The 14,934-nt window shown below is 44.7% G+C and overlaps 1 protein-coding gene across 1 annotated transcript; it reads left to right on the plus strand.

Annotated features, from left to right (window-relative positions):
* The first annotated feature begins 11,253 nt into the window (after positions 1-11,253).
* Positions 11,254-11,679, plus strand: LOC141649134 (uncharacterized). Its single transcript, XM_074457829.1, has one exon. It carries the CDS (start codon positions 11,254-11,256, stop codon positions 11,677-11,679), a length of 426 nt encoding a protein of 141 aa, XP_074313930.1.
* The last annotated feature ends 3,255 nt before the right edge of the window (positions 11,680-14,934 follow it).

A 14,934-nucleotide genomic window follows, 5' to 3' on the forward strand; every position in this document is an offset into this window, starting at 1 on the left:
TATTACTTATTATTTTATTCCTGGCATAGGTTAACACATATTATTTACCGCGGACATTACTCGCTAAGCAGGTACTTGTTAAAATTGGAGACCATACATGACTCTCCGGGACATCTAGTTACCAATTCTAACTCACATTAACATTGCAAAGGGTGAAATGTACTTGAATGAGTAATGACAAGATAGCATAATGTAAAGGTAAAATAACAATAACCCGTCACCACCTCACTAATCATTATCACGACGTATATAGAATCGAAATTTGACCCCCAACATATAGAATTGATGGTCCAAAGGTGTCATTACGCACTGATAGCCACATTAAACGTTAAACTTGCAATTATAAAGCAATTGAACATTTTTAATTTTTGAAAACCCCCTGTAACAGTGCTACTCGATCGAGTAACCATCGATACTCGATCGAGTGCCATGCTACTCGATCGAGTGTCCTGGCTACTCGATCGAGTGGCCTACAGGTCAGAGACTTTTCCTTCCCCAATCTCCCGCAGCTACTTGATAGAGTACGAGGTACTCTATCTAGTACCTACAGGTCAAGGTGTTTTATAAACCTGCGACAGATCATGCAATGCATATCTCGGTCTTATAGAGATCGAGTCGGGACGGTTTTCCCGACTTCTAACATCCTGCAGTAAGTCAAAGTACCGAATCCGGCCTTATGGCCAACAACACAAGTCTAACAAAGTCTAAGAAGAAACAATTTCTAAAGTCTGATAACAACATCCAACATCTAAAACTAACTACTACTAACAAAGATAAGAACAAGGAGTGTCACTCCTCCTGCTGCTGCTGCTGCTCGTACATCATCTCATCACCACCGATGACCCGATCCCCGCATCCCCTCCTGCTCCTGCTCCTGGGCCTGTGTACCATGGAGTCAAGCCACCGTAAGGGAAGGACTGAGGTGTCCCCCACGTCGACTGATCCACCCCGTAGGAATGGAAAACCCCTGAGTAGTCCCCAACTCCACTCCACCAAACTGGATGCGGTCCCTCGATCCCTATCCCCTGAGTGTATGCCATCTCGTGCATGTTCCGGAGTGTCAAAGTAGATGACACTCTCTCCGACAAGTAGCTGGACCGCGTCTCCGGGGTGTCGAGATAGGGGTAGTACGGGAAAGGCTGCTGCTGCTGCCGTCGCTTTGTGGTGCCTCCGGCCATTTGTGGCCTAGTCCCCGAGGCCCTCTCCTCACTCGACGGGGTCCCCTCACCACTCTGGGGTCTCTCCACCCTCGGACTTCCGCATTCTCGCCCTTCGTCGGCTCCGGCATCTCCTGGAGGATGGTGCCATCAATGAGATAGGTCTGCGGTGGCGGGGTCCGTCATCATCCTCCTCCTCCTCGTCATCCGGGTCCACGGTCACCCACCTGTCGGCTCCAAGGGCTCCGTGGCGGGAGGTGCTCGGGGAGTTGGAATCTTCATCCAACTCATCCCCCACACCCTCCATGCTAGGCTACCGTCAGCCAAGGTTCTCAACCACTTCAGGTCGAGGTAGTATTCACGATCCATGGTAGGCACAGGGGTAACTAGAGGCACGTATGCCGAAGAGGCCTCAAAAGAGGTTAGATTTTCAGCTAACCGGGTGGCAATAGCACCACAGCTCAAGTATCGAGAAGGAGAAGAAGCCATCAAGGCAAGAGCAGCACAAACTATGGAAGGAGCATTGAAGACCACTTTCTTGGTTCGCTCCGGGTTCAGGTACGACATCAGAAGTAAGACCTCATGGTTGTTCAACTTACTGATATCCTTTCTATCATAGAGGAGGTTTGAAAGAGAACGGAGGAAGATTCTCAAGGTGATGTGCTGAACGTCGTTAATCAGCATATTGCTTGAGGTGGGAGCTTGTTTCCCAGTCAAGCAAGGCATTAGGCGGCAGACGCCGCACTCAGCTGGAATGTCGGTGATGGAGTCCTTGGGAGGCTTGGCCAACCCAAGGTGAGAGGCAAACAAATCCATGGTCAACAGAAAACTGGTATTCATCAATCTAAACTCAACAGTTTGTTTGACCTGGGTCATAGTTAAAGGAACTCATGAATTCTAGGGTAAGGAAGGGGTAAGTGTGCTTCCTCAGCCGGTACAAACCCGTAAACCCCATGGTCGCGAATATGTGACGGACATCCGTCTCTATCTCCAACTCCTCTAACACAGCGGTGTCAACACACTTTGTAGGTCTCATCTTGCGTTTTTGTAAAGCTACAAAACGCTCCCTTTGCTTGAAGTCAACAAACACAACTGTAGGGTGTTCGGGGACCGCGGGTACCACGGGCCCGCTCCCCTCCCCTGTCTCAAGTGGGTTACCCCTCCCCCGCTTACTTTGGCGAAGCCCAAGGTTCAGTCTCGGCATCTGTTTTAGGCATAAGTCCAAACAACTTGTATAAACATTCAAGCACTTGTTTCATGTAATTTGAACTCACATACCCAGCTAAGCACACAACTTTCCAACAAATTTTGACATGTGAAGCACATAATTCATGCTGTTAACCTTGAATATTAAGATAAGTACACATGTTTATCAACAGTTTCTAAAATTTTAACATACAAGTTCAAATTATTACTACTCACAAGCCACGGTGGTGAAGGAAATTATCATGACGGTTACATATGTTTGACAAATTTGAATACCCTAGCATGGTTCTAAGGTTATTCCAGACGCACTTCCAATCACATGTTACTAAATCAAGAGGAAGAGTAAGAAATTTCATAGCACAGCATCATCACTTCCATATTATGTTCAATAACCCAACTAAATTTTTCAGACGGTCTTTACAGCTGAGACAATTTTGGCATAATCTCATCAACAATCGTTCCTACGATCATACTGAGGTTCGACTCATACTTATAATGTCAATTGCAACATAGATTTTCAATTATAAATCACGAATTTCCATTTGGGGCACTTTTAAGACGGAGTTTTAAGGCAAATTTTTAAGGGTAAAATCATCAGAATCTATCCTCCAACATAATATAAACAATGCTTAAGGCTTAATTCTACCATCTAACCATTGCAAAACAACCAAAAATCAACTTCAATTTTGGTAACCCTAGAAATTTCGATTCCAACTATGTATGTTTCTAATCTAATCTACAGCAATTAGTCACCAACAAGCACGAATAGGAGGCATGTGAATCATGTTTCAACCATCAAAACAACAATTTACTCATGTGAATCGAAATTTTCAGATTATTTCACTATTTTAACACATTCAAAGTAACAAATCACATAAATTATGAAGAATAACACACCTTGATTGATTAGTAAAGTAAAGAAACGAATTAAACAAGAAAATCAACCCCAAGAATCACTACTAACCCAAGAGAAAGAGAGGATTTGAGAGGAGAAAGGAATTTGAGAGGGATTTAGGATGGGTGTGTCGAAATATAGAAGAATAAGAAGGAGAATTAGAAAGATGAAGGGTTTTAAGAAAATCCGTAAAAGTTACTGCCCAGAAACTTACTCGATCGAGTACCTGGGGTACTCGATCGAGTACCACCCTACTCGATCGAGTGGCTTGGCTACTCGATCGAGTACCACCCTACTTGATCGAGTAGAAGCTATCTCGTCGAGTATCTATAGGAAATTTCACCATATCCCGACGTCATAGTCTCTTAACTAGATCGTGTAAGGTCTACTCGGTCAAGTAGGCACTTGCACTCGGTCAAGTTTAGTTAAGTACTCGGTCTGAAGTATGAAGTGAACCGAGAATACCTGCAAAACAACATAACGTGTCGAGTCCAAACCAAGTTCGGGATTCGACACTAATCATCACCTTCAATCACGTTTTATAACCATTATCGCGCCAAATACAACCCTTCAATAACTAAGAGACATATTACGTTACGTTATACAATTACCTAACTCGGTCTACCTGTCACCGAGTTATTTATAATCTAGCCGTATCATTTTATTGCACTTAAACTTGTTTTACCTGTTACTACTAAACTCATGCTTACCTCCAGTTGAAGCGGATGATTAACATTACGCATACTTTTCAAAACAAATTAATCTACCATGTTTCACATTCTATCATAAGCAATCTATTTTGCATAGATCAAATATTACGCAGCGGAAAAATTTCAACTAACTAACAAAGCATATACACATTACCATATGCCGTGATTCGAATTATTACTCATCTATACTATAATTATCATTGGAATCATCGCGGTAGGATCTATAAACTCACTTACAACTTCCGTCGCCATTAACTTACGGCGAACACCTACGTGTTCACTATCCATGTTACAACATTCAGTTCCACATTTTCACGCATTCCTATCACTTAAACTTTCGTCACATATCTCATAGCCATTACATAGGCTCACCAATCATCTAAGGACCTTGCTCATCTCATTGACAATTACCCTACACGGTCTAATATATCACTAATACACCCCTTATCAATTCTAATCAAAGACTTAACAGGAAGTAGCCCGGCACAATTTAACATACACAAGACACATAGACACACGGACTCCACATTCCCATCCCACGTGACTGGCTTAAGTGTCATGGGGCCAAGATTTTGAAATGAGGGCGCCTACTCACCCAAAATCTAGCATCAGCTGGGGCTCCCATTACACATACACCAGGTTCATTTTATTAGACTCCCTACGTTCATTATGTTCATTTGTTACAGGTTCCAAAATCGTCGCTCTGATACCACTTTGTAACACCCCCATATCCAGAGGAGCCTTAACTAGGCCTTCCTTAGCATATAAGAGCGTTACCATCTCGGTTACCCGAGGAAAGTAGTTATCAAACGTCAATAAAAGAACTATTAAGCTTTATTACAAGTGATTCAAACCAAAATACAATACATGGTACAACTCAAAGACTACTCGCTATGACCATCATATCTCGTGAGGACTCATCCCTGCCCGGACTCCAGCTATCCACAACGTCAACACCTGCTAAGACCGACTGCTCACCATAAGGGATCACGGCAGACACATAACAAACAAACAACCAAACAAGGTCAGTACTGAGATAAGACAAGACAATGGCAACTACAATTAACAGCACGAACAATGACAACAGTCCCAACCATAATCACAATAATCCAACCGGACACATCCATCGATCGTCCACCTTTGGACCAGACCACGCCAGTGGGGGACCGCAGCCGTTCCCACCTAAGCCCCGCTCATCATACGAGCGATAACCCTGTCCCATTAATGTGCACATCCCCTTTCGTGGCGGGTTCCACGAAGGGCGAAACTAGGGCGTGAGATCACTCCCGCAAGTGACCCCACTCAGCCGAGAACGCATCTCGAGAACCATCAACAACAACCACAACCATCACAATACCACAATTATAGCAGACAACCAAACACAACACAACCACAATATTCGACACACTAGACCATCTACAGAAACTGAGTAGGCGAACCTACCTTTACGCATCCGCAACCAATCCATGCCGACAAACAAAGTATCCAGCGCACAAGCCAAGCCTATTACCAACATGCAAATATCTATTACTACAAGCAAAACCCTAACTATAGAAACAAAGGCACGGATGATGAATATGACATACCTATTAGGGGAAACTCAAAGAAAAGACCGCTACCCGACTCAAGAGACGCTCTCCTAAGGCTCAAGAATCTTCAAAAGGCATCCATGGAGGTTTTTAAGGTGAAGGGAAGGGAAAGGGGCGACTGAAGGGTAAGAAGAAAGTGGCGGAAGTGATTTGCGGATTTAACAAAACGCGATATAAAACCCTCGCTGAAAACTGGGCACTCGATCGAGTACCCAACATACTCGATCGAGTAACCCCCTACTCGATCGAGTAACCTAGCTACTCGATCGAGTAGCCTCTACTCTATCGAGTACCACTCTTTCAACTCAACTCCAGATGACCTCGGCACTTAACTCTAAGGCTATTCCCGCTCCCAAGGTCAGTCAACGATGGTCAAAGGGTCCCTAAAAGGGCGGGTATTACAGTATCAGGTTGCCTCCTCTTCCAAAGCTAAGGCATCCAGTTCTGCCAATCATATCCAAGCCATCGGTCTTTTGCGAGGAGCTCCTAAGGGATCGCAACGCCATGGGCCAAGAGCGTTCACTGACATCGGGTGTACCTATGCATACGCCCTCCAAAGGCTCTCGGCCCAAGGGAAACTGAACCCAATTGGTCCAACTCCGGACCCGCTGCGGATCGATTGGGGTAAATGGTATAAGCCCAACGCCCTCGTGCTTATCATCAAGGAAAAGGTCATGATACCGAAAATTGTTACCGTCTTAAACATGAAATCCAAGACATGATCGAGAATGGGTCGCTCCCCATCCCCACCGTCCGACCTAACAACCTGAACAATCCTTTTGGCGATCATGCCAATGCAGTATTCGTAGAAGACAATACCGATGTATCTCACTTCATCCAACCCATCTGCCGTCTCACTGGGTTTTTCGTGGGGAAGGCCTATGTAAGCTGCTCTGAGTATATCCCTCAAGCTAAGAACGAAGTTCGAATTGGGGATTTTGCTATCGATTGCACACCATACATTCTCCGAAGCGAGAATGAAATTAATGGGGTCTGGGCTGACGATGAAGACGATATCTATCTCACCGAAGGTGCGATTATTCCCCGAACTCAGGAAGAAATTTCTAAATTGAGGAAAGATGTCCTCGAATCTAATCATTTGACTCGATCGGGACGTCCCTATCGTGTCGAGAAGGCAAACCATGTCTCTATCTTTGGAGACAGTCCAAGTAAGACACCCACCAAGGAGGCCACCTCAGTCCGGGCTCTTGGTGAAGGGTCGACCTCAGAGGCCTCCCTCATCAAGCAGTTACAAAAGATTAAGGCAGATGTCTCCATCTGGGAGTTAATGTTGAGCTCGTTTGAACACCGACAAGCTCTACTTCAAGCCTTAATGAATATGACCGTGTCACCGCACAATACTCCAGATGATGTGGTCTCATTTGTTGCTCAAAAACAACCTCGGCTCACTAATGCCGTAACTTTTTCTGATGAAGACTTGCCCTCATTTGGGTCACAACATTGTCTCGCTATGTACATCACGGTAGAATGCCGTCATAAGCGACTCCCAATGACCCTTGTCGACGACGGGTCTGCAGTTAATGGTCTCCCACTACGGACCGCTTTCATTTTGGGACTCGAGAAAAGCGACTTCGCACCCACTACGCAAACGGTTCGGGCTTTCGATGGCACAGTGCGTCGAGTGTCCGGACTCGTCACTTTAAGCGTGAATGTGGGAAAGGTGGAGCGCAAGGTCAATTTCCAAGTGATAGATGTTGCCTCATCTTTCAACATTTTGCTCGGGAGACCATGGATTTACACAGCTGCAGCCGTGTCTTCTACCCTCCATCGCAAGATTAAAATCCCTCTCAAAGGAGAGGTAGTGACCATCGATGCTACTCCTATAATTGTGACGGGAGGAGATGTTACTTACGAAGTGCAAACTGATAATACCGCCTTGGAGTCTTGTGGTTTCGAGGTAGTAAACGCAATTGAGTCAACTTTCGAGGCACCGAATATGGACTTATATACGGGAAGCCGTGTTTGTAAAACAATCTTCAAGACCGGAAAGTACTTCGGGTACTCCATGTACCCCCGAAGGGAAAACGCATTTCAATTGAAGTTGCCAGTGCCTAAGGGGACAAGATACGGGCTTGGGTATGAGCCAATCAAGAAGACTGAGAAAGAGAGTCTCAATCGAAGACCGAGACATCAAGATGGGGCCGTACTTGCTAACTCTAAACGGCCACTTTGTGAAAGCCGGGGAGGAAATGCCGAGTTTAGACTTCCCCGAACCACTGTTCAACTCAAAGGCCAACAAGCTGGTCCCCGGAATCGAAGTATTCCGTGATTGTTTCTATATTCCCGAAGACATTATGGCAGTAGCTACAATAAAGGAGTCTGTTCCGATCGAAGATGGGAAAGCTATGGGTCTCCTCTTCGGAGAGGAAAAGAAGCCGGAAATACCAAACGAAGTCTTGGTAAACATGATCGTAAGGAGTGATCGTTTCGATCCATCTACCCTCATTACTGATGTAGATCCTAAGAGGAATACATCTGGATGGCGGAAAATCATGAAATGGACCGACAACAAGGGTTCGCTTTTCAAGATGACCATTGGAGAAGGGCAAATGTTCAAGCCTGATGACGATTCTGAGTCTGAGTCTGAGTCCGAGTCTGAGTCTGACATAAGTCCTAAGGCTAAGTCTAGGGTTTTAGGTGTCGAAGATACCCCTTCCCTGATCTTTCCTTTTCCCGTACCTTTCCCTAGTCTTTGGTATTCCGGGGCTGTCTCGAATCTTTGCTACTATCTCGCCACCGACCTCGATCGGTTGGCCCAAATGTTAACGCAATTTGCGTAGTTCCAAATCAATAATAAGATGAATCGGTTTGCTTACGACTTGTCTCATTTATATTGCGATTCAATTGATTGTTTTAATAACGTTGAGAATGAGGTCGAGGATAGACAGGTGGAAGAAGAAGAGGAGGAGGTGGAACCGCCTCCCGATTAGTAAAAGGGTTGGAAGAATACGACCAAAGAAGCTCGTAATCGAAGATACCAAAGTTGTTAATGTGGGGACTACCTTAGAGCCTCGGGAGCTTAAGATAGGAACAACCTTAGATCCATGAGAAAAGAAGGGGTTTGTTGAATTGTTGAATGAATTCAAAGATGTATTTGCTTGGTCCTACAAAGATATGCCGGGTATTGATAGGGAAATTGCAGAGCACAAGATTCCGATCAAGCCAGGGTTCAAACGAGAAAGCGAAGCCACGTAGAATGCGTACCGAGTGGTCTTTGAAAGTCAAAGAAGAGATTGATAAACAGTTCAAGGCCGGGTTCATCAAAGTATCGGAGTACTCAGATTGGATAGCTAATGTGGTGCCGGTCCCAAAGAAAGACGGAAAGGTTCGGGTCAGTGTTGATTTTCGTGATCTAAATAAGGCTAGTCCAAAGGACGACTTTCCGTTACCTCACATTGACATCTTGGTTGACAATACCGCTAACCATGCATTATTATCCTTTATGGATGGGTACGCCGGTTACAACCAGATAAAAATGGCCGAGGAAGATATGCACAAGACTGCTTTCACAACACCATGGGGCACTTATTGCTACACAGTGATGCCGTTTGGATTAATAAATGCAGGTGCGACTTACCAGAGAACAGCAACGACGTTGTTGCATGATATGATTCATAAGGAAGTAGAGGTCTACGTCGATGACATGATCGTAAAATCGAAGGAACGTAATAACCATTTGATGGCATTACGAAAATTCTTCGAGAGGTTGAGAAAGTATAATATGAGATTAAACCCACAGAAGTGCGCGTTCGGGGTCACCTCTGGCAAGCTTTTGGGTCATATCATTAGCCACCGTGGCATCGAAATCGACCCATCAAAGATTAAAGCCATTATGGAAATGCCCCATCCTAAAACCGAGAAAGAAATTCGAGGTTTCTTAGGCCGAGTGCAGTACATAAGCCGTTTCGTCTCAAAATTAACTATGATCTGTGAACCAATTTTTAAGAAATTGAAAGTTGGGGAGCATATTATGTGGGATGACCAATGCCAAGCCGCGTTTGATAAGATAAAGGAAGTGTTATCTTCTCCGCCAGTTCTCAGTCCGCCTGTAGCCGGCTTGCCTCTATCACTGTATTTAACAGTTACAGATACCGCGATGGGAGCAATGCTGGCACAAACCGTTGACAAAGAAGAAAGAGAAATTTACTACCTTAGTAAAAAGTTCTTGGAGTATGAATCAAAGTATACAGCATTAGAAAAGACATGCCTAGCTTTAGTCTGGGCAACGAAAAAGCCACGTCACTATATGCTCAGCTACAGTGTGAGTATATATTCCAGAATGGACCCCATCAAGTACTTGTTTGAAAAACCGGTGCTAAACGGCAGAATGTCAAGATGGACCCTCATGCTATCGGAATTCGATCTCAAATATGTGCCGCTGAAAGCGATAAAAAGAAAGGTCGTTGCCGATTTCCTGGCCGATAATCCAGTCGAAGAAACTGACATTGTTGACACTTGGTCATTCCCAGATGAGGATATTGTCCATGTCGAAGATGATGTACGGGATCTATATTTCGATGGGGCTTCGAATAACATGGGATGCGGAATAGGTGTCCTTATCATTTCACCGAGAGGAGAGCACGTACCAGTTTCGATCAAATTGGACTTCGCCGTCACAAATAACGCCGCGGAATACGAAGCATGCCTACTTGGTTTGCAGAGCGCTAACAAGTTAGGAGTCATGAAGTTGATAAAGACACGGGGATTCCTCCTTGGTCATTAATCAAGTGACGGGGTCATGGAAGATCAAAAAGTAGCAGCCTGGCACCCTACCAGGCTAAGATAGAAGAGCTAGAAAAACTCTTCGAAGAGGTGCGATACGTGTACCTCCCAAGGGAGGAAAATCGTTCACGACGCATCTTTGTCGAAAGCGGCAGCGTTGATAAACATCCCTGATCATATGGATAGCATGCCATTGTGTGTCGAACGAAGGTCTTCACCAGCTTATATAAATGTTGTCGATGATGCCGAGGAAAGCGAAGCCGAACCTTGGTATGCATCCATTGTGAGATTCAAAGAAGCAGGAGAATACCCTGCAGACCTCGATACACGTGGAAAGCGTGCATTGCGAATGTTATCCGCCCAATTCGTTAAAACTAACGATGGACAATTGTATAAGAAGACAACACGGGGTGTCTGTTGCGATGCGTCGACAAGACAACGTCGAGAAAAGGTCATGGAAGAAGTCCACGACGGGGAATGTGGGCCGCATATGAACTCCCACATGCTAGTTCGGAAGATCATGAGGTTAGGATACTATTGGACAACAATGGAAACAGTTTGTCGAGATATGTCGGCATTGTCACAATTGCCAAGTATTTGCGAATATTCAACATGTACCCCCTTCTATGCTATACACCATGACGTCACCTTGACCTTTCTCAACCTGGGGAATCGACATCATCGGAAAAGTAAACCCTTCTGGAATAGGAGGGCATTGTTATATCCTAGTCGCTATTGATTACTTTACCAAGTGGGTAGAGGCCAAGTCTTACAAAGTGCTAAATGCGAAGCAAGTAGCCAAGTTTATTCGAGAATGACATCATCGTCAAGTGTACGGAGTGCCGCACGAGTTCATCGGCGATCATGGAACTCACTTTCAAGCCGAGACACCGTTATACTTGAAAAGTATAGAATCAAGCATCATAAGTCATCTCCATATCGACCTCGGACGAATGGAGCGCGTGGAGGCCGCTAACAAAACGGTGGCTACTATATTGAGAAAGATGTCTGACAATTACAAGGAGTGGCCGGAGAAGATACCCTTCGCGTTGTGGGGATATAGAACATCCATCAGAACAGCCACAGGGGCAACCCCGTACTATCTAGTTTACGGGATGGAAGCAGTACAACCAGTCGAACTGGAAGTACACTCCCTGCGCATCTTGCTCGAAAGCCAGGTCCTGGAAGCGGATTGGGTCCAAGCAAGATATGATTCGTTGGTGTTACTTGATGAGCATCGTTTGAATGCGTTGTATCATGTTCAGCTCTATCAGAAAAGGATAGAGCGGGCTTTTAACAAGAAGGTGAAGCCCAGGGGAATTAATGAAGGCGATTTAGTTCTCAAATCAGTAAGGGCTCTATTACCAGTCGATCCATGAGGGAAGTTTAAGCCTAATTGGGCCGGTCCTTATCTCGTGAAGAAGATACTCACAGGAGGCGCGGTACGTTTGTGATTTGGATGGAAATGATTTCTCGAATCCAACGAATCTGGATCAGTTGAAGAAGTACTATCCTTAAGATCTCACTCTCAAAGTTATGAAATAACACTTGAATTGTGATGTATTTGAATAAGTTTTAAGTTTGGCATTTGTTGCCACTGCGTGAAATGTTTTATGAGAGAACTACGACCTCGGTTTGATTCTGTTGAAAAGCAGATACGTAGGCAACCCTTAAAAAGGGTACAACCACAATAAAAATGAAATATTCAATGCAGAAACTGAGGATTTCTAATAAATAATACGTGTCTTTTATTTTGATAAATCCGGGCGACGCCCATTACAAATCAAACTAACAGGAAAGCAAATAAAAGCATAATAGTAATACTAAATAATAGAGCCGTAACTACCGCCTATCTTTAGTTGGGTCGCGTGTCCCGTCACTACGAGACGATGTCACAACCATCATCATTCTTGCCCGTTTCTTCGGGGGGACCACGCTGTCTTCTCGCGGGCCCAATCTCTCTTTTACGCTTGGTCGAGGGCCAAGTCTCTCTGCAAGTGTCGGAACGTCACCACTTGTAGTACCCAGTCGGTCCCACACGCTAGGAGCACCAGGTTTAGCCCTAGGGTTCTCGTCAGGCCTAGTCTCGGTCTCAGTCGGGCCCGAAATCGGCCCAGTAAAGAATTGTCGATTTTTTAACCCCCTGTCATGCTTCTCCCGTTCAATGGTATCATCTTTCTGTACTTTCTTCCTTGCTTTAAGGCCCGGTTCTGTAGTCCATTTGAGATATGAAGGGGAAACCCAAGTAGACTCGCGTGGCTCGGGAATGCGCCACACGGTCCTTTGGCGCCACGCATGGAGCCAAGTATGACATCTACCCTGAGAAATAACAAAAGCAGGACCTCGCGAAGCCTCCGTCGCAGGGACAATTTGTTGACGACCGAATTGGCGAAGCACTCGGTCCGGGTAAAAATAGACAGGGTGATCCAAGCCCAACAAAGTGACATACCGTGTATGATCAGTATCTGCGAGCCCGGTAAGTGAGCTCAAATGAAGCCATGGTAAGGACCAGCGAATGTGAGACCCTGTTCCGCTAATCATCATATTTCGCCAGTAATCGGATCCTTGCTCAGAACTGTAGCGCCGTCGCCGATTAGTGAGACTTCTGACATGATAAACTTCTGGTTTCAAAGGTGGATCAATCAAACCAAGACGCTCGCTGAGCCATATCTGTTAGACAGTCGGAAAAAGGCAGGTCAAAAAAAAAAAAGACGAAAAAAAAAAGAAAAAAAGACGAAAAAAAAAACGAAAAAAAGAAAAAAGACGAAAAAAAGAAAAAAGAAAAAAAGAGACGAAGAAAAAAGAGAAAAAAAAAGGAAAAAGGAGAAGAAAGACAAACTTGCAGTAGGCGGGTTGATCCCATAAATACAGCATCCGGATTGGCTTTTTGTGCATCCAAGCTTTTAATAGTCTCAGCTAGTATAATCCATGCAGAATTAGCACCATTCTCCATTTGCTCCACGACTCGGATTAGTCTAGCTTGGCCGCGATAAGATGGAATTTCTATCGCCCCCTCGAAACAATAAAGATGCAATAGAATGAGGCCAAAGGCGCGGCGTCGATAAATGATCGGTATATCTGGGTCATTCGCACGCCGGAATTTATGCACTAGCGCAAGGTGTCCACCTTTCCACCATCGACGATGGTACGGGCTTCATCACGCGACAAGTTTAGATATTCGCGGTATTTTTGGGTCCGATTGGACACAAAGTCGGGAAACACAGGCTCTTGCGTGGTCCTCCATCCTCCCAAGACGGTAAATTCTTGGGAAGGGGATGATTTCTCCCTCCGGAAAAGCAAAGACATGATGCTCGGGATCCCACACTCTCAGGCACTCTTTAAGAAATGCGGGTTGAATCATGACTTGCCTCAGGAAAATAATTTGTTGAATTCCCGCCGCATTCAGATTTTGGATTTCTAAACCCCTGAATTCTGTTGCCCATCCCTTCATGGTCCCAAACAGGGAATTCATGACTAGTTTTTTTCTAAGAAAGATATTCTTTTAAGCAGAGAGATTTCTGTTTGAGAAATTGTGGGAAATCTCAACCCTTAGCCCTTCCTTATATATGAAAAGAGATGAGGAATTTTGGAAGTATAATTCCTTTAGGTTTTGGAAACCTAAATCTTCTAGGAAATTTTGAAACTTGGAAGCCTACTAGCTTTAGGAAGTTTGGTAGCTTTTTGAAATAAGAAAGCAAGTCCCATACCTCCACTATTTCGGCCGTGTAGGGCCCGTGTGGCGCGCCAAGTGGGCCCCATCCGTCCCGGTTTTTGTTCGCTCATTTCCCTTGCGGAATTTGTCATAGTTCGTGCACCGAAGTGACTAATTTACAATTTCATCCCCTGCGTGTCCCGTGTTGAATTAACATCCCGTATACACTTACGGATTTTATTGGGTTACGCCCACATTGGTTACGGGTCAGAAAGTCAGAGTCTTTTCGTCAAAAGGTCGTCGCTTTCACTCCAGAAATTTGAAATAAACTTCTGCGATTAATTTTATTGAAAATAAAATTATGTTTTGATTTGAAAAGTCATTTAACTCCAGAAATTTGAAATAATTTTTCGCAATTAATTTTATTGAAAATAAAATTATGTGTTGATTCGAAAAATTATTTGGATCCAGAAAACTGAAATAAATTCCCGCCTCGAAGAGGCCAATCATTTTCGAGATATTCAAAGTTCGGGTCAATGACCCACCTTTTCTAAGCAATGTTCATGTCTGCGGGTCGATAACCCCTTTTCCTTTTCTTTCGACTGGGGGCTCTGTCGCCGTCGGCTCCAGAGACCCATCAAAATTCGGTCGATGACCATTTCAAGTATCAAAATGTCGCTACGTGAATCGCGTGCTATATATTATGATTAAATTTGCAGAATATGCTCCAACTGGGGGCTCTGTCGCCGTCGGCTCCAGAGACCACCACAAAACAGATAGGATGGCATCCTCCTAACAAAGATCGACAGCAGAATGCTACGGAAATGACATTTCCCCAACAGAAACGTCAGTTTCAGTGAATCGTTCTCCCTAGCAGAACAGCGAAATTGATAAGCAAAGCGCAAGTTTTGTCTTTACTCACATGAACAATGGGATATTGGCATCCGAGCCGGCGAAGCACGAAAGCTACGGGCCATCGAGC

This window comes from Silene latifolia, chromosome 3 (assembly GCF_048544455.1).
Source record: "Silene latifolia isolate original U9 population chromosome 3, ASM4854445v1, whole genome shotgun sequence".
Classification (NCBI taxonomy): Eukaryota; Viridiplantae; Streptophyta; class Magnoliopsida; order Caryophyllales; family Caryophyllaceae; genus Silene; species Silene latifolia.

Excerpts from the sequence above, each read along its gene's own strand:
- LOC141649134 (XM_074457829.1), top strand. The coding sequence starts at position 11,254 with ATGGAGCGCGTGGAGGCCGCTAACAAAACGGTGGCTACTATATTGAGA.